At 37.0% G+C, this 24,730-nt stretch overlaps 1 protein-coding gene across 1 annotated transcript; it reads left to right on the top strand.

Annotated features, from left to right (window-relative positions):
- The first annotated feature begins 4,496 nt into the window (after positions 1-4,496).
- On the top strand, positions 4,497-23,149 carry MAT1A (methionine adenosyltransferase 1A). Its single transcript, XM_062580321.1, has 9 exons — positions 4,497-4,806; positions 12,108-12,185; positions 13,091-13,213; positions 15,085-15,197; positions 16,756-16,899; positions 17,614-17,832; positions 20,875-21,057; positions 21,554-21,687; positions 22,449-23,149. Exons 1-9 carry the CDS (start codon positions 4,713-4,715, stop codon positions 22,549-22,551), a joined length of 1,191 nt encoding a protein of 396 aa, XP_062436305.1. The 5' UTR covers positions 4,497-4,712; the 3' UTR covers positions 22,552-23,149.
- The last annotated feature ends 1,581 nt before the right edge of the window (positions 23,150-24,730 follow it).

The raw sequence follows: 24,730 nt of genomic DNA, 5'->3' as shown, positions 1-24,730 counted from the left end.
CCAAGAAAACTCAAGGATGAAATAGTTAAATTGCTCATGGTAGTATGCAGAGGTTGCAGGAGGTCATGTACTCTAGAGAAGGAGAAAGATTATATGAAAGGAGAAATGTTGGGTGACAGAGGATTAACACTCATCTGTGATCCCATCCTTGCTGCCTCCTTTCCTTCTACAATCAGAATCTGTTTTTCTGTCCCATAATATTTGATTTTGCCATGAATGTCTATAGTCCAGTGAAATTCTACACCTGCACATCTGAAAGGCCTTGAGCCACTTAGATTTTCTGGTAATGATAAAAGAGGTGAGCGTTCTGAAACAGGTGGGAGTTCTAGGTGCAGTTCCTCATATTCAAGCTCTATTGCTCTGACTAGGCTTGTCATTATTCATGCAAAAGAAACCCAATCAAACAAAGCTTCGTTATGATAACATTATAAACAAAATAAAATAATCCTCACCACCACCACCACCTTCCCCAAACCAAGGCTAAATCTTCTTCTTCTTCTTCTTTTTTTTTTTTTTTTTTTTTTTTCCACCAGCAAATCAGAAATCAGAAAACCTTCAAAGGTGTCCCTGTGAGGGCTTCCATAATATAGTAAGCATGAGTTTGTGTCCTTTAATAGTAATGGATTTTTTATGGTTTAGTAAGTAAATGTATGTTCCTTAAAAATCAAGCCATTTGCATTTGAAAGTTGTGATCAGGAAGCCAAATTACTTAGTTTAAGCAATGGTTTTCCAGACTGTGATTCTAATCAAGTAGAGGTGTCTTCATACCTTCTCTTCTTTACCTAAAACAAGTTGCCTAAGGGTTAACCGAAACAGTGATACAGTATGAGTGAGTAAGTCCAAATCTGTACTACTACCACTGGAAACATGATTGTTTTGCAAGTGCAGTAAGGATGACCTGGTTTTAAAGCTAACCTGTCCCCTTCCTTCCCTGTCCACTGTGATAGTTCTGAAGTGGTTTATGTGGAAGCTACTAGCTCAAACATATTTTCTCATTTCTACAGATACCATTTATCCATGCAGAGCCCATTCTCAGTTGTTTATAATTATAATATAAATAAGACATCAGTAGAAATAGATGGAGAAATGGAAGGAGTAAAAAATTTAAATAAAACAAAAAGAAAGGGTAATGTGTCTTAAATAGCCCAAAGGATATAAACAATACAAGATGAGAGGAGGGGCAGAAAAGCAGATACATGCAGGAAAAGAGAAGGTGAGCAAGTAAAAAGAACTGATGAGAATATTTCATGAGAGGTCTAAGGTTAAGACAAGTTATCAGTCATATCTGTCTAGAGAATCAGCAGCATCAGTAGTAGCCATTCATAAAATTCTTTTCTCAGTTACATGTTTTTCACTTCATTATCTTCAGGGCTTTCTCAAGGCTACACTAGAACCGCATACTCTGAGAGTTGACAAGTCGGTTGTTCTATGAAATAGAAGGAGGTTATTTTTGCAGAACTAGAGCTAAAAGGAGCAAAAACATGGGATGACAGTTAGAAAGATTCACATTACTATTCCAGTGGTTGGGGCTGACATTATGTTGATATGAATAATTAGAGAAATATTCAGGACAGTGCTATTTTTACATCATGATTTTCCTGTGTTTAGCATCATTTCAGCACAAAGGAGACATACTGATTGAGAGGATTTTCCCATTAAGCATATTCTGACAAAATTTCATGGAACGTAGTATAAAGATACTTCATGCAGTGATAGGCACTGTAGGAATTATAAAGAGATAAGCAGAGAAACTGACTTTGTCTCAGTCACCCAACTGCTGAATTTTGCAATAAAGTTAATAGAAATCTTGGGAGCCTGTTACATTGATAGATGAGTCATTATCGGTAGTATGTAATAGAGAAAAATACTGATATCCATCATTATTTTACTATTACCATTATATTTTTTGCATAGACAGGAGATCTGTGCCAATAGCACACGATGGTAGAGCACAGTCTTACCTTTTTACAAATATTTAACAAATCTGGGAAGAGAAGCCAAATTAAACATTACCTAACCTTACAGTGGTTTAGAGTTGGTCACAGATATCCTGGAAAAGAACATACTGAGATGCTTCGTGGTCATGAAGCAAATGTCTTGCTCTTGATAGTAAGACCACACCTGAGAGCAGCTGAAACAGGAGATTTTACACACGTTACGTGAAATGCAGTTGTGCAGCATTTCTAGAATACTATTAACAGAGAGGCTATTTTAAAGAAGGGGTGATCTTTCAAAGGTCGTAGGACCAGTGCATTTAACTAGCCAGAAGTATGAGTTCTAGGAGAGGAGCTGCAAAGGCAAAATAAACAGCAGGGCCTACAAATTGATTACTTGTGTGCCAAATTAATTCGCTCTTCAGCATTTTAAGAGCATTTCTGTTGAATAAAAGAATTATGAGAGGCCTGTTCCTGCATTTTGCCTAGGTGTCACCTTAAAAAAAATGGAATGCCTATTTCCAAACTGACCTCTTGTGGGGTTGAAAGCCAAAAAAAGGGGATCAGAAACGAGTGAGGGTGGAACTCATGTAGAGAATACTGTCTTGTCTGCTTCTGCTGGCGGATAACTTGTAGAGGTAAAATGCAAACTCTTACATGTACAAAAAAGAACTTTTGTCAGAGATGCTTTATCCATCCCCATCATGCCTTTCTGTACTCCTGTAAAAAAAGCGTTTGCATTTAAGAAGGAGTGATTATCACTGGTGTTATTTTAATTTAAAAGTTAATCTATTTAAATGTTATCCATTAACTGCGGTTTATATAATTAGTTACTTTTTGGTCTTCTAATTTTTTGTAATGTTCTGGATTTGTAGGTGCTTTTAATGCATTATTTATTCAGACTGGGATAGAATCTTAGTGTCAGAGGGGTGATGACAGTTACTGCAAAGAAAACTGTGCCTTATAGCCTGTATTTGCTTTGTGAATTTTGCATTAAGTGCACCCAGTGCTTTTTTTGTTTTGTTCACTCCTGTGAAATAGCTTCTGTGCAGAAGATAAACCAGCAGAATGTTCTTTGAAACAAACTATTCCATGTCAATGATAATTAGAGATGGGCCAATGCTACAGCAGATTACTGGTGAACATTCACAGGAACTGGTTATTGTTTTCAGGAATGTAAGCAGAAAGTGAAAAAAAATCTTGAATTCTTACATAAATTTGTGGCAATGCAGAGATTTGAATTCAAGAGGCTATATGAAGTGATCTTTTAAATAATATTGACCAAGAGTTTGAAGTAAATTAGCTCACTTTCTAAACAGACAAGTGGTAAGAATTTCATTGCCGTCAAAACTGCAAGGGCTGTGGATCAAGCAGTATGTTGTTTGTTCCAATCCAAGTATTGGTACTTCACTTGTACATGTGAGTAAATGATTAAAGGAGTATGATTCAATGGTTATTGAAGTAAAGGTAAATTTTCCCTTTGATTTTGGTGGACCGGTGATTAGATCTGAATTTAACACCAGAATGAATTAAGATTAATTACACTTTTTTTTCTAATGGTTCAGTAGTGCCAGGGATTTTCTGAGCCTGCTTCATAGGTATGTTTACTTGCGATTTTTACACTAACTTACAGATGTGTATGTCCACAAACACCATCTGTCTTTATACCTGTCACTCCAACAGCATATTCCAGACATTAGCCATCTGAATGTAGAAGAAATATTTGGTAGCCAAACTTAGCAGCAGCATCCTTGGATTTAATGGATTTTGGAATTGGATGCCTGTGTCTCAGCTACAAATATGTTGATTCTTATTCTCAAACTTAAGCCAACTGTATTCCAAAAATGAATCAGCCTCAGTATCTCCCCATAGAGTAGGACATTTGTGATGTTTCAGCAACCTATATTGAAAGTTGTGGCAGTTGGTGTATCTCTAATAATTACGGAATATAAGATGATATAAGAAAGAATTAGGATGGATTTTAACTATAGAAGAGAGGACATGGAAAAAGAAAGGCAAAGACTGAAGGGAGATGTCTGCATAAATTAGAAACTGCTCCTATACTAGATGTTATCAGATGTTTCTCAAATGTGCACACAGAATGAATGAAAATGAAAAAATATATCAGGAGAGAATTCTACATGTAAAGAGATGAACAAGGAAAATACAGTCATATGATGCAGAACAAATTTCTTCCTGTCTTTTGCTAGGAAAGACACGCGTTTACAGATTTTTTATCTATCTAAAACCACAACAAATGGTTGGAAATACAACATAGATCCCTGAATTAGGGGAGAGCCAAACTAAAGGAGCAGCTGAACTGAAATGCAACCAGTACTCCTGCATTATTTCTTGCTCACTTGAATTCTTAAGTTACCAGTCTTGCATGATTTGAATCCAGAATGTTTCCAAGAGCTGGGTTAATTAGTGAAATATCCCGAAGTTGACTAACTCCCCTGCTAGGAAATGGGCTCTTCCATTTTCCTCACATGATTATCTAGGCACTTTCACTTTTCCATATATAGGAGCTACACAGGGACTGACAGATCAGACCAGGTAGGGATACAGACTTAAGGCACATGCATACTGGCTGCACACATACACGGATACAAGCACATGCTGATTCCACGCACTGAAATTCAAGTTAGTTTAAGCAGTAGTAACTGAAGGCTGTGATAGTCCTCCTGGTAAAGAACCTTCTGTCTTGAAAGAAGAAGGCACTAAAGTTAGACCTCTTCAACTACTGTTGAATAATCCATCAGGAAAAGCATCAAAATCATGAATGGGCCAGTGGATGGTTTATGTGATCACACGCTGGATGATGAAGGGGCTTTCATGTTCACATCAGAGTCTGTCGGAGAAGGACATCCAGGTAAGAAACCAGCTGTGGCAAGAGGCATAATATTTTTTGTTTAAAATCTATTTTTAAAAGCATGACAAAGAATTCATCCATTATTAGTTTTTATTATAGAAGGTGTTCATAAAGGGATACCTCATGTTATTTCCATAGGATTTCCATTGGTGGTGTAGACTGTAGAGCTGTGATAAAAAGGGTGTTTCCAACAGGAGTTCCTGTGCCTACTGGGTGTGTGTTACACTGGGGAGTGCAGTGGGGTTAATGCTTGCTGCTCCTCCTTTTCATCTGAATTTTTCTCTGTGTTACTGTGGAGAGACTACTGTATCTCTGATAGGCTCAAGTTTCACATATGGACAAGAATGCATTACTTGCTTCTCAAGTTCCATATCCTTAAGGGCTCTGTGAAACTCTCCTGCATACGTGCTATACTCTAAAACTAGCTGTCATCCATCTCTTGAGCAGGCTATTTTAAAGCCTTTAAATTCAATGGTCTTAGCAGCTGTACATTGCAGAGTGGCTGGTGTTTTTTTTCCCATTCCATCATCTGTCTATTGATGCAATATATGGAATTGCTTAAGCAAATAGTGGACAGTTATTTGCTAAATAGTATGGTCAGCAGAGTTTAGTTCAGTTTTATTGAAAACAAATGTTCATCTGCCACAAACATGTACCTTATGTCAACAGAAGTGTTCCCCCAAATGAGGCCAGGGGACAATAGGCTATTTGATGTCCTGAAAAGTGTATTTATTTTAGAAGACCATTTGGCATCCTGTACCTTTTGCCACGACAAGACTTTTTCAGCTCTGTACTCATGTTATGCGAATAAATCATAAATGGGAGGGATGACATAGCAGACCAGTAGTAAGAAGAAAAACACTTTTACATCTATAATTCTGGTACATCTCTACAAGGTTACCTGTATTCCTGCAAGACAAGTGCACAGCTGATGCAATTGAGTACCTGTCTTCGATTTCAAGGCAGCTACATCAGGTTAAGCCAGTTGGGGTTCTTTCTGATGTAACAAGGTCAGAAAATGACATCCACATTCAGTCCCAGGAACGTATGTCCCATCTCAGATTTATATATAATTACATCTAGTGTCTGTAGAGAAATATAATTGCATAGGGAAAAATAATGTTGTCCTGTGAGGTAATTTTAAATTGATATTTCCAAAGATGACAGGTCACAATTTATGCTACCCTAATCATTATTTTTTGATTTCCTTGGGGCAATAATAGGTAAGTCTCAGAACAGGAAGAGACCTAATTCAGATTAGTCCCCACAGATTTAGCTTATCCCTTAGCTTGCTTCCTTTACCAGATCTCTTTTTGTCTGGTTTCTTGTTTTAGAATTTAAACTTGTTTTTCAATTCTTACTCACATTTCTTACTTTACTTCTGAAAATTCTGTTGGCCCTCTATAGACTCTCGCCCAAGAGCATTATCTTTCTCCTGTTCTGAAATTCTTAGCAGACTGTTGGGAAAATATTATCGCTTGTTAGATTTGTATGCAGTATCTCATCTGGCTGAGATTGCCAGATCTCTGGCTACCTCAGGATACATATCAGGGAACCCAAGAGGCTTGCTGTAGATGAGGGAGTGGAAAGTGAAAGTTGAAATTTACCGAGACTTTTTCAAAGCTATGATGGTTATAGTTTCCTAAGCAACATTAAACCAGATACCCACCACAAAATAAAGATCCAGATTTTCCAGATGGAGGGAGGCTGACAGTAAGTCTATCCGGGTGGCCGTGTGAATTCTTGTTCCAAGAACACAGTCCAGCGATAGGTCTTATGGGTCTCAGTGACAGGTCTAATTTTTGACAGCAAATTGATCACCCTTATATCCTGGCCAACCCCCCTTTTTCCTGTCTATGGTTTTACACTAAAGGTGTAGAACATCGCCATTAGCCTTTCATTAGCTAGGAAAATCTTGGCTATTTCTCATAAATGGTGCCAGTATCTGAGGCTGTACTTGGGCTTTTGATGTTGTCAGCAGAGCTAGAATTTTACTGTAAGTTTTGAGTTCCTCTGGTTGATACCAATGGATAATTTGCCTGTTTCTAGTTGCTTCCCTTTTATATGTGATAGTATAATTTTGTTAGAGGGCCTTATGTAAAGTAAAAATCTTGAACCAGATCCTTGTCTGGTGGAATTTTGAATTGTTCTGATTGTGTTAGTTGAGGACTGTATGCTCTTGTGTAGACCTCTTCTTAAGAAATGAAGAGGGAGGAATTATCTACTTACTTGTTTAGATGTAGACAACTGCCACATACCTTTGTAATGCTTAACCGTTCCATGTAACTAAGAAGCCCAGATTCTATAGAAGCAATTAATGGCAGGCAATAATTAGTATACTGATATTACTCATGCTCAGCAAATAAACTTTATACAAGACCCTGCTTATCCCATCTTCTCAGTTCAGCTTCTTCAAAATCATCTGTGTGTAAAGTTTGGCAGTTCCTTCCAGAAGGTCTTTAACCCTGGTATTAGTGGAGCCAATTCCAAACTCCGAGAAGCTTTACATATAGCTTGCTTCTTATTAATAAAATAAAAGCACATAGATAACAGCATGGGGAAGAGAGATTTTTTTTTCTTTGATAACTGTGTTTTGTCCCTGCTCCATTTGGCATTGTGTAGGAAAGGTGTCTGTCCATGCTGCGCAATGGCCTCACTGCTTTGGAAGACGTTGTGTGCTGTTCTGACCCACAATGTCTTTGAGGTGCCAACCACTTAAGATTAATTCCTCCCCTTTTCTGATGTAACTTCAGGTAGAATTGCCTGCAAACATGTCATTCAATTCTGTAGTAAGTAACAAGGAGTCTTTAGAAACATAAAAGAAAATACCTACTAAAAGCAGCCTCAGCTTTTCATCTATATTAAAAATGTATACTTACTATTTTGGATTTTCACAGAATAAAAAATATAAAAAACTAGAAGATGCAGATTTTTTCCAGCAAGTTGATGCTTGCATGTCTTACACCTAACAATGTTATATATACTTAACAATATACATAATGCTTAAGTAAACTATGTATTGAACAAAAAGAACAGATGTACAAGCTTATCTTGTATATTCCCTGACGTCTTTTCTTTGAACAGCATAGTGTTAATATTGAACTACCCCTGCCTTTTTCAATTAACATTACTCAAGAGTCTTTTAAATATATTAAAAATATAATAGTGGGAAAAGTCAGCTATTCAAAATCTTTCCTGTGAAATTTTTTGTGGTGAAAAGCTTATTTTTTGATGAAGTGCTCATGGTAAGTATCTGCCTTTCTTGAAAATTTTGTTTCTTCATCAGAATACCATGAATTGCTCTGCTTAATTCCACCTTCTAGTTTAAAATGTTTGGTTTTGGTTGATGTAAATAAGGTATCATTAAAGACATAGCTACCCAATGTTATTCTGATGATCACAGCTTTTTAAGAAAATTAACTATACCTTTTGAAATGGCTAATGTTTGTTTCATTTACTACACAATCAAAGCCAGAAGTGTGACTGAACCTGTTTGCTCTGCTTCAAAGCACAGAGCTGTTTTGAATTAGATTTTTAGTTGTTACAGTTGTTCATAGATTTTTTTTTTTTTTTTTTTTTTTTTTTTTGAGTCTTGGGCATGTCTTGAGAACTTGCAGTTGCCACTGGTTTTTGTTTACAGACTGATTAATTTTTAAGGCTATAGTGTTTCTGAGTGTTAGGCTCTTGCTTGTTTAATATATAGTCTGGCTTCACATAAATTTATGTCCAACTATATGGAAAACATATACTGTGAAGATCCTCCTAATTAGTGGAGATCACCTTTATTGTTGAATGTCTCCTTTACTTCATACTTTGACAACTGGGTGTTTGAATATGGTTTGTCATCGGCTCTCCTAGACTCATGCATTTTCTTTGCAGCTAGCAAGAGCTATTAGTACGGCCAACTGGTATCTCTGCCTTAAGAGCTGAGTCTGTATGAACTAGGTAGATTTCTTGATAAGCATTCATGTGTATCTGATACTTCCCTGCTCAGTGAAGAAATCCTTACATGAGACATCCCTTTGCCAATCCTTATCCTATTGTATAGTAATTCACTACATGAAGGTGCGCATCAACAGGATTCGGACCTATTACATATAAAAAATTCCTGGAGTTTTTCCATCAACTTCTTAGATGATGGTCCCTTACATTTTACTTGCTTCAGAAAAAAAAAAAAAAAAAAAAGAAAAGATGAGGAGATAATGGACAAACATCCTGTCATATTTAGCAGCTAATAAGAGAACTTGAACAACTGAGATGAGAAATTTAAATAACAGAATGAAGAGTGCACAGAGCCTGCTAAGGACTGCTAAAAATAGAAATGCTTGATTCTATTTTACATTAGAGACCTTGAGTACTAGACAGCTGAATTTTCTTTAATTTAATGCACTAATCAGCTCATCATCCGGCTAGATTTCACTTTCAGGTCTTGACGGTTGTATCTATACTTGTCAATAAATGCATCTAGATGCACTAGCAATATTAGCAATCTGATATGGCATCAATTGTCAGTCTGATTTGTCTCAGCCTATTTTAATTCAAAGATATCCTATCAGCACAGTAGATTGAATTATTCTGATTGATTATTTTCCTATGAAAGTCTTCACTTAGTTTTTAAAGGCCAAAAAAGACCCCTGGTATAATCTTCCTTCATATGCAGATAATGAAAAAACCTTTAAAGAGGTACCTAGTTTTCATTTAGGGATCTGAAGAGATAAAGAATCCTACATACCTTTGCATAAATGGTTTTAACTTTCGGTCTTTTAATATTTTGCTTTTTGTATCTTTATATGTATCTCCTTAATTTCCAGGTAATGTAATAGTACATTATTGTCTTTCATACAAGAACGCTTCTTTCATCAAAAAGCGTATCATTGTGTAGGTACTTAGGGATTGTGATCCCAATACCTATTAGTATTTCCTCTGGTAGGTTGCCTTTCCTTCAACCTTTCAGAACTAGATTGAGCTTGATTGATTTCATCCTATGAGATAGGCGTTCCGATCTTAGGTCATTCTTCAGTCTGTTTGAAACCTTCTCGCAGCTTCTTAACATTGTCCTTGAAATACTACCACAACAATTTAGTATTTTGGTAGCAGCCTCACTAATGCTATATGCTGAGATAATTTCATTTCCATGAGTGGGTGTTCATCTGGTTTTCTATCACGAATTGTCAAAGTGATGCTTTCCCAGGACAGAGTCTTCCATTCTGTAAATGCAGGCTATGTTCTTTGTTCATGAATGTTTGCTGTGTTATTTCACTTCTGAAAGGGAAACCAAAGAGCTGTTTTTTTATCTGTCAATATCCATGAAATACTGTAGATACTAATATGATATATTTCATGAAAAAAAAAAAACTTGAAAACCTTCTGCTACATCCTCACTCATTGATTTTACTGTCTGCTAGAGCTAATGCTCCCTGGGGACATTTCAGGAAAGCTTTAGTCCATAAATTAGATTTAACCACAGCATACAAAGCCAACATAAGGTTCTTTGCACCAGGTAAGTGTCACAGAGAGAAATGAAGATGAATTAGTCATGTGGGATGGTCTGTATCCTTTTGGTGTTTTGGAAAAATATACCTATTGTATCCTTCTATGTGCCAACAGAGATCTTGCACAAATTTGGAGCCATTGGCATCTAGTGTGGGTAAGACATGCTTTGTGTGTTGCATAAACAGGGATAAAGATTATTAATAGTGTAGAAACTCTGGGTGTTGGAAAAAAAAGACTGTACCGCAGTCCTGATCACTTGCAGTTTGTGGCAGTGCGTGGGAGCTGCACTAGGAAGGCTATCCTATCCCGGCTGCTCTGTTATCCAACCCAGATAATCAAAAACTCATATTTCTACCTGTAAGTTTTGCTTTTATGCTTGAAAATATGGCTATTTTTTCCTTGTAAAAAATGGAAAATTTCAAGAGAGCGTGTAGAGATGTAACTTAATCAGAGTTCTGATTTTGCTAAATAAGGGTCATTTGGACTTCAAATTAGATTTAAATACTTGTGTCTGATTCCTATTTTGTAGTAACTGTCCCAAATTTAGTATTCTGTATACAGTTCCCAAGAAACTGAAAGCTCCAATCTAACCTAAATTTCTAATAATCTTTCGTGTTATTTTTTCTATGTTCAAGTGGTTAATGTGGGAGATAGGAGTGTCAGAATCACATTAGTTGTCTAATCTCTCATATGCCCCTGTTAACTGAGCAGGCACCTTTCTCTTGCCACTAGATGAGAATTTATTTTGACTTGAGAATAAATGTGTCAGAAATCTTAAATGGCGCACCAATACAAAACATTGCTTTCAGATGTGTTGTGTCTTGCACAATAGCAAGTCAAGTGACTCATTTATTTTGCCACTCATCATGTTACAGCAACCTCTAAGCATTGTATACAATAGTAGACTTTTTTAGTACAATAAAATGAAAATATTTGAGAAAGTATATAAGAAAAATCACCCGTTTCAGGTGGAAGGCATTGTTATGGATGCTGCCCTTCTGTGATCACTAGATTAGCTACATTATTTGATTAGGATGTATTATTCATTTGAAAAGATAAGAAGTAAAGAAAAAAAGAAAAAAATCTAATATTGGAAACCTTGGCTGAAATCTTTGCATTTAGGATGTAATTGAAGATGTATTTAAGGTTGACCTCAGGCAAACTTTGGTTTGTAAGCCCTTCTTGCTTCTGCGTGTGCTACTCACTCCTCCATCTCAAGTGAGTAGCAGGGATCAGTAGCAGATGGCACTTCAGGACAATGCAAACTGGAAACAGGTACTTTGAGCTGGTTCTGCCTGTCTACACTGTGCATTCTCTGTAATGATTAAAACGTTTTTTAGGCTTTATCTTTTAGGCTTTACCTATTCAGGTACATTCTAACTTTCTGCTGGGGAGGTAGTTAATGGCTAAATATAGCCTTGTTGTTAGAGGGCCCCTGTTGTGGAGTTCATGTTGCATTATCTCGTGCTATTAGAGAAGGAGAAGGCTGGGAGTAAAGCTTCCTAGCCTCTCAGGTAAATCTGTGTATAACGTATTTGTTTCACATTTATGTATGGAAAACTTCAGGTGAAGTTGTATCCAGTATTAATTTACACCAGTAATTCCCCATTCCCTATTGTATTTATCTTTTTTTTTTCTCCTTCAGGATGTTTCGTGTGACTTTTGTCTTCATTAATTAGCTTAAATACTTTAGTAATAAGCAATAAAAGAGTTCCTTGTTGAAACCCCTCCCTGTTCAAAATGATGTAAACAATCCATGTTTTGTTTTAAGTGCTCTGGTTTTGAGTCACATCTTTGATGTTTTCCAGATAAAATCTGTGATCAAATCAGTGATGCTGTACTAGACGCCCATCTGAAACAGGACCCAGATGCCAAGGTTGCTTGTGGTAAGTTGTTTGCTGCTTTGTTTAAGGTCATGACACCATCACCCAGTCACTGTTCTTTTTATGATGGAATTGCAAAGAGCTTAATGCTGTCATCTGCTAACTCATTTTATTCTCAAGTAATTATGTAAAAATTGTAATCTTCAAGAGAAGGAGAGATGAGAAGAAACAATAAAAGTTATTCTGAAGACTGAGTCTTGAGCAGCCTACAGAAAAGTAGTATACTGTAGAAAGGTAGAACAGTTAATGTGGTATGTGGCTATAATGTTCCCAGGAGAAACGGACTGAATTTCATTACAGTGGATTTTTTCAAAAACAATTTGAATGTTTTGTTAAAAACTTACATTTATTATGTTTAGTGAAGTCCTAATTTTTCAGTCTTAGTTGCACATAGCTACTCGGGTGTTTTCTGACATGTCTGCAGAAAGAGTTGTACCATCAGCCTCAGGCTCATCAGCCTGGTTCATTCACTGCATGACTATATACCTTTTCAGAGTCTTCCTCCTCAGACTGGATGCAAGTTTGCAAAACAGTTGATTACTAATGAGGATTATTTGACCCAAGTATGCAGCTGAGAGTGAGTAAGGCACTGCAGTGGATTTGGAAATCATGGCTGAATGCTATGGTTCCCTAAACATCTGTGCATATCACTGAGTTATGCTCAGTGTTTTGATTTCCCCAGTTGTAAATTGGGCATATTTGTATTTTCCTTACTTTCAGAAATGTGGCGAATATGAAAATATTTTGTTGTAGAAGGAGCTAAGACAGCTAAAAATATGGGGAAAATGTACTTGTAATTTAAATACCCAGTAGATCTCTCTAGATTACTGTCATCACAAACATACTTATTCCTAATAATGAGTTGGGTTATTCTTTTTCTGTAATCCTGTTTTTGTCTCCCTTTTCAGAGACAGTGTGCAAGACAGGGATGGTGTTGCTCTGTGGGGAGATCACATCTCTTGCTATTGTGGATTATCAACGAGTTGTCCGAGATGCAATTAGACATATTGGCTATGATGATTCAGCTAAAGGTTGGTGGAAAAAAATCAAGAAATCCTTGAATAGCAGACAGATGACAACTATGTAACAGGTCTGTCACCATTTCCATATCTGGACTTTAGCAAGCCTGGTAAAAATTGAATATCCTGTATGAAAGCTTCTTACACATTGCCCCATGATACACATTCTGGGTTTATCCTATTTATTAAGTAGAAAAACATCATGTATTAGTTAAAACTGAAACGGAGCAGGCAGGATACTTTGAACTGTATTGTTAGGCCAGAACAGAGTTAATCACAAATTTAAGCCACAGAATTTACCACTCATTCAAGCTTACCAGCACTTGAATCTCTGCTATTCATTTGACAAGTTGATTGATGCATCTTGGTGAGAAAGAGAAGGAAGAAGAAACTCGCTTCATTTTATATTCTTGTTATGTATTTGTACTGTGGTAGCTGCTAGGATTCTTAGGCATAAAGCAAATGCTCGCTGTGCAAGATGCTTTATAAATCTGGGACAAACTCCTGCACTCAGTAGTTTTGCAGTCCAATTCAAGTTTTTGTATTGTACAAGTGATGAAACAGACAATTTATATCCCAGCCACATTTCACCCTCTGATTTGCAGGGAGTCTCATTATTTATACATTGCAAATATAACACTGTTACCATGAAGTGTATCTTTTAAGAGCTTTTGGTTAGCAACATTTGTTTCCTGTCATCCTTTAATTGCTATACATTTTCCTGGGAGATTGTGATGGGAGAATGTTAAAGCAGCACATCTGCAGGTTACCTCTAGTATGATGTAACAGCAGTGCTTTCAACAGCCGTGCTTTCAGAAAATACTGGCAAATGTAATAGTTCATAAATTTCCTTTTTATCCTATCCACCAAAAATTGTAAGGGGAAATGTGGTGACACGGTAAAAAACAATAGCTTTGCAAAAATAATTTTTAAAAAAACTAAAACAAAAATTGCACAAGACCTATGGTTTCCTTCTCTATATAGTCTTCTTAAGAACGGATGAAGAGCATTATTCAAGTGGATCATATACCTATGAATGCATGTATGTGTTGTATTGGCTGTACATGAATTCATGCAGCAGCTGCTGGTAGCTATAGTTTTGGGAAACATAGGATTTGCAGAGAAGCAAGTTACTCGTGATATACCTAGGGAAAGAGGTGAAAAATGCCATAATCATCTGGAAGTCCTTGAATTTAAAAGTCTTTCTCTCTGAAAGTAATGTAAAGTAAAGTCCCATGTCAAGATCTGCTGCAGGTCTGTTTTCCCTCTGTGGTTCTCACACAAATGACTGTGAGAAAATTAGGTGCATACACAGTTTGTACCTGTATTACAAATAACATAGCCTCCAGTTACTAAAAACATCAGCTCACAGGAATTTTTATAGATGTTTTTAATACTGTTTATTTGGGAGAGGCTCGATATTTACTTTTTTGACTAGTTAATTTTCTGCATTTAGCAATTCATAAGCTGAATTGGCTTGGCACAGGATGTCAAAGCAAGAGAGGACAAGCAGTAATGGAGAGATGGAAGAGAGGGCAGGGCACCCCCTTTTTGGTGGTGATTTATTAGTTAAGCTAAAAGTGTAATGTTTAGCTTCATTCCTGGATTTATAGGTTTTGGCAAAATACCTAGTGAGGTAAAGCTTCCTTTTGGTTTTGAATATTCAAAAAGCAAGCAACTGAAGTAAGATGGTATACACCCATCCCCTCACAGAAAAGTTTGAAGTATTATACTGATAAAAATTTAACCACAAATAGCAGTTAGATTATGAATTCTGAATGTGTGGTGTCCTTCAGGATGAAAATGTTGGTATAAGGTTCCATATTACTTTCCTTAACCATGACAGAAAAAAATAATTCATCACTATGCTTTCTTCTAAATAGGCTTTGACTACAAGACTTGTAATGTTTTAGTGGCACTGGAACAGCAGTCACCTGATATAGCCCAGGGTGTTCATCTACACAGGAATGAAGAGGACGTTGGTGCTGGAGATCAGGTGGACAAGACTTGTCACATCTAAAACATCAAAGTTGTTTGAATGGAAATTGCCTCATTTTCTAAGTCAAATCCCATGTGAAGATTTGCACACTTCCATCTTGGACTAGCCTAGAAAAAAAAACATACCTTTACGAAAACTGTTGCCAGTTCTTTGAGGGCAGGCAGTTGCTAGCGTTTGTAACGGCACTCCATGCACTCCGAAAGAGCGCCAGCTGGTTGTGGTAGCTGAGAACATGGCTCTTAGAATTTAGCAGAGGTTTTTTGCTAATGTAGTTCATGTTTTTGTTTGAGTAGCTCTAGATTTATCAGACCATTCATCTTGCAACCAGACTTGTCTTTTAAGATGGAATAAACAAAGGATCTTACCACTTTCACAGAGCTCTTGAGATTTTACACAGCAAAAAATTAGAGGTGATGTTTCAACTGTCTGCAACATTAATAAAATGAAGGCAAATATGTTAGAATACTTCTAATTCTTACTTATTTCCCAGAAGCAGAGGTCTATTTTATTACTGTAGATATTCCACATAATTAAGGCTGTCCAAGTTACATTTCTGTGAGCTAAATAACACATGTAGATAACTGCAGTGTGTTCCCAAGAGAAAGATGCTACCATAAAAACTCCATAATCCGACTGATAGCAGTATGAATGTGTTTAACATTTACAGTTGTTCTCATTAGTATTAATACCTACTTTATAGCAGTGCTGTTGAGAACCATAAATAGAGATACCAGAGTCTAGGAGCCAAGCTAATATTGTTCAAAAAACCCTGGAGAACTAAATTAAAATGCTTTTATGCTGTCATGGGGACATAATGCTACATCAAATAAAAAGGTATCTTACTTTTTTTGACACTTTCATGGCCTTCCTTCCCATTGTATCTGAACAGTTTCCTGCCTTTATTGCTTTTGTATCACAACATCCACTGGGTGAGGTAAAAGGAAGTGCTGCTAACTCTGTCTAATAAATGAGTCTGATGTAGCGAGTGTGACTGAATAGCAGTAGAAGCCATTACTTCCCCAAGGACAGGCTAGAAGCGTGTGGCATTGGAAAGCTGAGACAGGTACTTTAGGTGTTGAATTGTCCTTCCTTGAAGCAGTATTCAAATTCTGTTCCCCTGGAGAAATACCAGAAATGTCAGATGCAAGCTGCAGTATAAAGGTATCTCTATTCATACATTAAACTCTCTCCAACCTTTCCACACTAATGAGAACACCTTTCATATCACAGAATAGTCCTGGAGTTCTATTTTGCTCAAATAGATATTTTTTCTATGAATAAAAGACTGATTTTTCAGAGAAAATTTTGAATTTTTGTCCATGTTTCTGTCTTCCTATAAATGTTCAGGTGCTCAGTGAAAAATTCTTGGAACACGGTTTGTTGCTCGTTATGCTGTTACATGTTACAGCCTGATCAGAGTTTGGCTTCTTGGATAATAATGTGAAATAGTGGAAAGTAAACCTGAGGGCTGTTTACTTTTGGTCTCAGATGAAATCTTGTGGTCTTTGAGTGCTTTTCAGCAGTGATTGAAGCATCTCTTCTCCTCCCGTTGTAGGGTTTGATGTTTGGATATGCAACAGATGAGACAGAAGAATGTATGCCTCTAACGATTATTCTTGCTCATAAACTGAATGCCAGGTTAGCAGAGCTGAGGCGCAGTGGAGAACTTCCTTGGCTGAGACCTGATTCTAAGACACAGGTAAATATCACTTTCATTCCAGTTCCTTTATTTTTACCAACAGTAGCATTTCAATCACTTTTGGGTAGTCCAAGTAGTTGAGAACAATCATTTTTTGCTTTCAAAAAATCTTAAGTATTTTTAAAGAGAGCAATTGATGGTATTCAGAATATCAGGATTCCTACTATATAACCTAGAAGTAGCAGATAAAGCATTTCCAATGCTTGTGGTACTGTCTCCTTGTCTGTTGGAAGATGGTTAACCTGTATCAGAATGCAAGAAGCACTTAACTACAAACCAGTGAAGAAACATTTAACCCTTTCAGAGCTAAATGCTCAGTGTTGATTGAAAAAGTGTCAGTAAATCCACAGGGTGTATTTGCACGTAGTAATTTGGGCTGGCTTTTTTAAAGAAGTGCCAAGAATGTAAATTCTTCTGCAGCATGGGAGTTTAGCTGGAAATCGCAACCAAAAAACAGATTTTGAACAATTTCATAAGTAACAGATTGTCCATATTGGGCCTTTTTTTTTTTTTTTTTCTCCTCACCACTGTATGAATTAAGAATGAAGAAGCAGACTTCATTTCACATACCTAGGCAACAATGTAAACAGCGATCTTCCAACATTTTGCTGCAACGAACTGTTGGGATGGCATGGCATGGAGTTTGATGTAGACCGGTAATACATTTTGTAGCATCTTCATTTTTTTCTTCCTGTTTCTCCCTATTCCACTCAGGTCACTGTTCAGTATATCCAAGAGAATGGAGCAGTCATCCCAGTGCGTGTTCACACCATTGTGATATCTGTTCAGCATGATGAAACAATTTCGCTGGAAAATATGCGCAAAACCCTGAAGGATAGTGTGATTCGAGCTGTTGTTCCTGCAAAATACTTGGATGAGAAGACTATTTATCACCTTCAGCCTAGTGGACGTTTTGTTATTGGAGGGCCTCAGGTTTGTATTTTATTATTCTGATGCTTTATCAGCTTGTCTTTGCCATTGGGTGTAAGCATGCTTTTATAGAAATGTTCAGCTTTTCCGGTATGGCTGTCCTAAGGCGTGAGACGCAAGTTGTCTAATGGAAGACTTAACTGCAGTTTTAAATGGGAGAAGCACCTAGGGTCCCACGGAAGCTAGATTCCAAAGTAAGTTTGAGGGCATGTTTACATCATACATGCATCATGACCTTTGCATGCAACTTGAGCTCAGTTTTATATGCATAACGTACAGCCTAGCTCTGAGTTTCTTCAAACCTTATTGAGTCCAGCACTGAACAAGACATGCAGTCATTTCTCAGGAAAAGCACGCTTGCAGAGAGATGGACAACTGAAGGTTAATTTCTGTTCCAGTGAGCCTGATTTTCAGATCAGTACAGCTCCTGTAGTTTGTCTGACAGTTGTGAGAGCTGAAGGTTCTCATCAGTTCTGAAAATCTGCCCCAGTAGGCTTCTCTGGGTGAGAAAGGAATGTTGCTTTTGCTTTATCAGGGAAATGCAGGAGCTAGGATTTGTTATTTGATCCTGCATTCACAGAAGTCAGACAGAATTTCTGCTGTCTGTGGGGTCAGGACTTTAGCAGAGATTTAGTTTTTGTAAACAAGTTCACAGTTCTTTATATTTTTGCTTCTAGTTCCCCCCAGAACTATCACAGCAAAACTTCAAAGCTCCTTCCTGAAGTTATGCCCAGTTTTACAGCAAATCCAAGCAGACATGGTTTTTCCTTTACTATTCAAATTAATCAATTTTTCTGGAATTTGCCAGAATTATTTCCAAGGTGGTGTACCTTTACATTAGTGCTATGGAATACATATGAAAGTAAGTGCCGAAGCTTATCATTATTGCCCTAAAAATATATCTTTGTGTAGTTAAATTGGTGGTATCACTATAATTTCATGTATCATTAACATTCTAGAATATGGGCAAAACACTGGAGTGACAAACTTGAACTGTAACTTGGAGCAAATCAACCCATGTACCAGTCATAGCTACGTGCCAATAAGAAGGCTACACATACAAAAGTTTTCAAGGGTGCATTGAACTGCGTTCATTTAAAATTGTAATATAATCAGGTGTAAGCCAATGAACAGTACCTTTTCTGCTTTTGCAGTGGAAGTGGTATAGCTTATGTTTGCACCTACAAGCACAAGCATGTTGCAGCATATGTTTTAAAACAGGAATAAATTTACTTAGCATGGGTCAATCTGCTTGTGTGTCCGTGGCTTTACAAGTGCTGTCATCACTGGATTTATGCAATTTACGTTTGTGGCAACCAAAATATATAACTAATTAGTTTATGGTCCATTAAATCTTGAACTTTCTGATTACTTTTCATTACTAAATTTAGTATTACTAAATTTTCTTTTAAACTAAGCTAGCTATTGAAGGGTGTCTTAAATGCCAGCTCAGTCATTTAAGGAGGACACATATATTACACTGGGATTTTTACCTTATGTTTTCAAGCACTGTGATACCTTGAATTCTGTCTCTGCCAAAATTAATTTTGCAGTGTGCAAGCACCATTTTCCCAATAGCAGCACCTGCTGGTACTGTGAAGTTGTTACAGCTCATTGCAAAGTCATTTTCACACACTACAAATGCATTTGTACTCTTTCAAACTCTGTAAAAAGAGCTTTTTTCTTCTTTCACCTGTCCATTCCTTTTCCTCTTACTCTTTTCTGCAGTCAAATAATAACTGCATAGAAGTTGTTATCACTGCAATTTTCTGTGGCATGATAAAATTGAGGTTTAAATAAAGCAGGTGAACCACTGGAGTAAAGAACCCTTTAGACAAGCTCAGCTATCTGCAATTCATGTTTCCATCTCATGGAGTTTTTTTAGCAGAACTGGACAAACAGTGCTAAAGGTTTTCTTCTGTATCCAGTCTTTCTAAGAAAAACTTTGACTCTACATTTGTGTTTGCTATGCAAACATTCCAGCAATTGAGTTTTACTGACATAATATTCTGTAGAAAGATTTTCAAAGTTGCTTGCACAGATGGAAGCTGAATTTCAAATTTGATCATGTTTTCATTCACTTGATAATGCTTAAGCACTTAGGAGACTGAGGATCAGATAATTACTCAGATATTGCTCAACTAGTCAAAATCCAATGAAAATATCAAGTAAGCAAAGGTATCAATCAAGGTAGCCATGTGGCCAGCTAGATCATCGTCTCTATTTCCATATTTAGTATCTTAGAATATTAATCTGTAGTATCTATTTTAATCTGTCTTTCTCAATTCCCTTTAACTCCCTGTCATTCCATACCTGCTGTATATTGTTTAAATTGGAATATAAATATTTGGAGTTGAAAGTTTGTTTTCACACATATTTATACAACAGTATCCATAATAATATTGGACTGGAAGTGTTGGATGCTAGCCTCTTTCTAATGGTGTATAAGCTAGCACTGGCATACCTTTCGATAACAAATGTTAAAAAAGAAAAAAAAAAGCATCTATTCTTTAACATCAGATATTCACATAACTTCAGATTTTGGCCAAAAGATACAACAGCCTGATTCATCTTTCCTTAACCCAGCATAAAATCTCTTAGTAGTTCTAATATGGCATGTTGTTCTGATAGCAAGTGTTCTGTATTCAATTAGGATTCAATAGACAGGTCACTTCTTAAAACAGGTATGGGTACCACCAAAATTCCCATAATGCTTGAAATATTTACATTTGAAAATGTAAATAAAAATTTGAAAATGAAAATGTAAATTGAAAAGGCATTGGAAGCTCAAGCTATCCAGGTGTGGACCTTTTTGCTTGACTGCCAAATACCATTTGTGAATAGCTTGTGTTACGAATATAACTTTAAAGTTTATAGCCACTGTTGTAGCTCAGTGAGACAAGTTCATTCCTTCAGCTACCCACAAGGATCCACAAGTGCCTGCTTCCCTTATAGGTTGATGCCTTCTTCAGCAGGATTTATACCCGTGTTTGAGAATTACAACAAAATGGTTTGTAAAATGGCAGAATTCTTTTCCTGATGCAGGGTGATGCTGGTGTTACTGGTCGAAAAATCATTGTGGATACTTATGGTGGATGGGGAGCCCATGGAGGTGGGGCCTTTTCTGGCAAAGACTATACCAAAGTGGACCGGTCAGCAGCATATGCAGCACGCTGGGTGGCCAAATCCCTTGTGAAGGCTGGGCTCTGTCGTCGTGTTCTAGTTCAGGTAAGGTTTAACCTGAATTTTGTGATTCTCTAAAAGATTCTTTTTCGGCTTTTCCTTAAATAAGTGTAGCTAGATGCAGTATTAGAATGCTAGATCCTGGGAGTTTGCTGCAGTCCTGGAAATGAATTAGGGTTGGAGAAAAAAAGACCTTAAGGTGCATGGCTCAAGACCACTGTAATGTGTCTAACAACACATGAGCAGCTGGGGCTTCATTTAGCGTTCATTTTATTGGAAGTTCTTCTGGACATCTACTGAGCCCTCAGCTCTCTGCTCATGGAGGTGAGCATTGATCACTGGATAAAGCAGACAAAAATTTACCAGCGAGGTCAAAATTTTTCAAAGGTTTCTCTTTCTTTCTATGAATACAGATTGTGCAAATATAGGAAGTGAAGGAGAGGCTCTATTTTCCTAAGATGGTTCATAAATGAATACTTTGTTCTGCCGCTGACTGAGGCTCTGTCCTTGTTTATGAACTATAGCATCTTTTTCCCTATAGGTTTCTTATGCCATTGGAGTAGCTCAGCCGCTGTCCATCTCACTATTCACTTACGGAACTTCCCAAAAAACAGAGAAAGAGCTCCTGGACATTGTGCACAAAAACTTCGACCTTCGGCCCGGAGTCATTGTCAGGTAGAGTAATAGGAGCACACAGGTAGGGAAATACCTGTGTGATCACATTCCAGAACTGATTCCTTCCAAAACTGTTAGATGTTTCCATGAAGCAGCAGTGATAGATCAACCTCTTGAGCTCATGGAGTTGGATTGCTCCATGTAGGACAAAAGAGATTTTTTTTTTTTAATCAGTTGTCACAGTTGTAACTTTTTATGGATCTACCAGTGTGCAGTATCTTCTAAGATGACAGATGTAGTTCTCAAGTTTCATATGGAGCATGAAACTTTCAGCATTTGGCCTTATATAGCATATGAATTGAAATAAAATAAAATGAATTAATTTTTGACTTCCAAGGATTTTTACTTACCTTTACAGTGCTGTAAAAATTAAAAATATTTCATTTTACAAAGTTAATTGAAGATATTCCTTCTTTTATGTTAAAATTCATATTTCTCAATAACTAAAAGAACTTTATCTTAGCCCTAAAGCACTTCAGATTTAAGTTTTGTTGCCAATTTTATGGTTCTGTTGTTGGGCATATTCACTGACATGTTTACATCCGAAGAATATGGTCACTAGATTGAGGTCATGAAATAAGCATAGAATCACAGAATCAGTAAGGTTGGAAGGGAGGACTTCTGGAGATCATCTAGTCCAACTTCCCTGCTCAGCAGGGTCACCTAGAGCATGTTAGGGAATCATCATCTGGATTTTAATGGTATATGTCATGAAATATAGTAACATGATTTTTTTTTCTCTTTCTTTATTATACACATAGGGATTTGGACCTAAAAAAACCCATTTACCAAAAGACTGCATGTTATGGTCACTTTGGAAGAAATGAATTCTCATGGGAAGTACCAAAGAAGCTTGTATTTTGACAATAAGAGTCTATCTTTAAAAACAGAAGGGAAGAGAAGTCAACTAATGATGGGGATACTTCCAAAAATCAAATGTTACGATAGAGTATTCAACAAAAAGAATTTCAGATTTTAAATAGAAAGAAACAAAAGGTTATTTTCTTGGAAATTGATTTTTCTAGCCCTCAATGTATTTCATTAGGGGCAGAGTCTGGGTTTTTTATCAGTATAAGACAACAAAATAGTTTATTTTTTATTGCTGCTCTGTTAATTCTTGTGATAAAGGCAAATATGACTCAGGTACACAAACCAATGGCTGAACCTCAAATCCTGCTTGGGCAATGGATCAGTAGATCTCTTGCTTCTGATTACACAGTGGGAAATCCTGGGGTCCAATTTCCTTACTGGAGTTAGCATTGCATACATCTGTGTGTCATTTTAATGGAAGAAGGCTGAATATATCACATAACTGTATCTCAGCCTTTTCTGCATAAAGTGTTATCATATGCATAATATTTAAATCTTCACTGGGTATGTGCTGTTACTGCTGTGTTTCAATTACTTGTGTTTTTGAAACATAAGTGTTCTCCTGTAAAACAACAATCATTCAATAAAACACTTTTTCCTACCATGTGTTTAAGGCACTGCTCTGTGTGTGTGTGTGTGTGTGTGTGTGTGTGTGTGTGTGTTACAGCAAAATGTTCCATCTCAACTCAACCTCTTACACTGTTGTTTGTTAGATTTTTAGGAGCTATAAACATAAATAAAACACTAAAGCCAGGAAATCAAAGTGCAGTTAATAACCAAATTTTAGTAGCTTTTGGAATTGTACTACAAAGATATTTTTCAGTAAATGTGATTGTTGTTTAGTCCTGGTAATTAATAGAAGCTTGGTGAAAATGTATTCAAGTTTTATTTTTAACTGTTAGGTTTGGTTTTGGTGTTTGGCAGAACCCTCTTACTGTAATTTTTGCTCCCAAATTTTAAGTTTATTTCATGGCTTACCTGGCTTGAGGCAATTTTGGAATAAAATAAAATGCATAGAGATAACTGGAAGATAGCCACAAAAATATATGTAGTGTGAGGTTTAAATTTGGACTGCTAAACTGTCCAGCAGTGTCTCCCTGCGGACGTAGCCGCTAGGTGGCTGTGTGTCCTGCCACAGCTGGGGGAAGCGAGTCGCCTGGTGCCAGCTGCTGCGCTGCTGAACCCCTCCACCAGTGCCAGGGCTAGACGGAGCATAAGGATGTCGCTTCTTGATGGGAAGAGCTGACTACAAAAATGTGGTCATTTCTACTCTAAACATTATTGGATTAATTCAATTATCCGGATGATAAAATTCATATGCTGGTTCTCATCAAGAAACACTGTAATTTGGAGAAGGACTGTGGCATGACCCTAGGTTTATTTAAATCAGGAGGGTGTGGGAACGATTTTTAATCCTCTGTGACTGGCTTTGTTTGTCAGCAGGCAACAAGGATGAAATTAATCCTGCAATAGAAGGTTCCCCTAAAAATCAAATACACACGCACACATGCATGAGGCACAAAGAGTCATTTAATCCCAGTTTTACAATCTAAGCAACATTTTGTTAGATCTTCTGCACTGGAGAACTGCTTCCACATGCTTCCCAGCATGTTTCTCTCCAAACCCAATTTCTTTGCATTGCATCTCAGGGAGGGGACGGGGACAGAAACAGAGTGCCCAGCTTTGATGACCTCGCTCAGTCTCTTCTTCCAGTATGTCACAAATGTAACGCAAATATACATATATGTACATACATACGTGTGTGTGTGTGTGTGTGTGTGTCTATTTATGTACAGTAAATATATGTATTATGTGAGTTGGGAAGATTAAGTAGTTCTTTATGTGGCTCCTCGTCTCCTGAGGCCTTAATGCATTAATCAGTGGCCTTCATCAAACACCTGGATACAGTTTGGCAGGTTTCCCAGCTGGATATTGCTCATCATACAAGCAAGACTGTGTGTGTAACTGCCAGCCTCTAAAAATGGAAACTGTTTGAAGCCAAGGCTTGTCAGTCTGCCACGAAACATAATTTTTGGTATTCATTATTAAAGCCTTGTTTTGCTAATTAACTTTTACCTGTCAGTAATGTATACAGGGCATCTTAATAATAAATACTAAGACGAATAAGGAAGGTGCTGGTTGCACTGCTGCAGAATTGCCTTGCGGACGTGCG

Source organism: Rhea pennata, chromosome 7 (genome assembly GCF_028389875.1).
Source record: "Rhea pennata isolate bPtePen1 chromosome 7, bPtePen1.pri, whole genome shotgun sequence".
Taxonomy (NCBI): Eukaryota; Metazoa; Chordata; class Aves; order Rheiformes; family Rheidae; genus Rhea; species Rhea pennata.
This window is presented reverse-complemented; position numbering and strand designations above follow the sequence as displayed.

What these genes read in the sequence shown, in the direction of transcription:
- MAT1A (XM_062580321.1), top strand. Translation starts at nt 4,713, where the DNA reads ATGAATGGGCCAGTGGATGGTTTATGTGATCACACGCTGGATGATGAA. An exon ending in ACGTTGGTGCTGGAGATCAG is followed by an intron (nt 15,198 to 16,755) that starts GTGGACAAGACT and finishes CTCCCGTTGTAG; the next exon opens with GGTTTGATGTTTGGATATGC. An exon ending in TTGTTATTGGAGGGCCTCAG is followed by an intron (nt 17,833 to 20,874) that starts GTTTGTATTTTA and finishes TTCCTGATGCAG; the next exon opens with GGTGATGCTGGTGTTACTGG.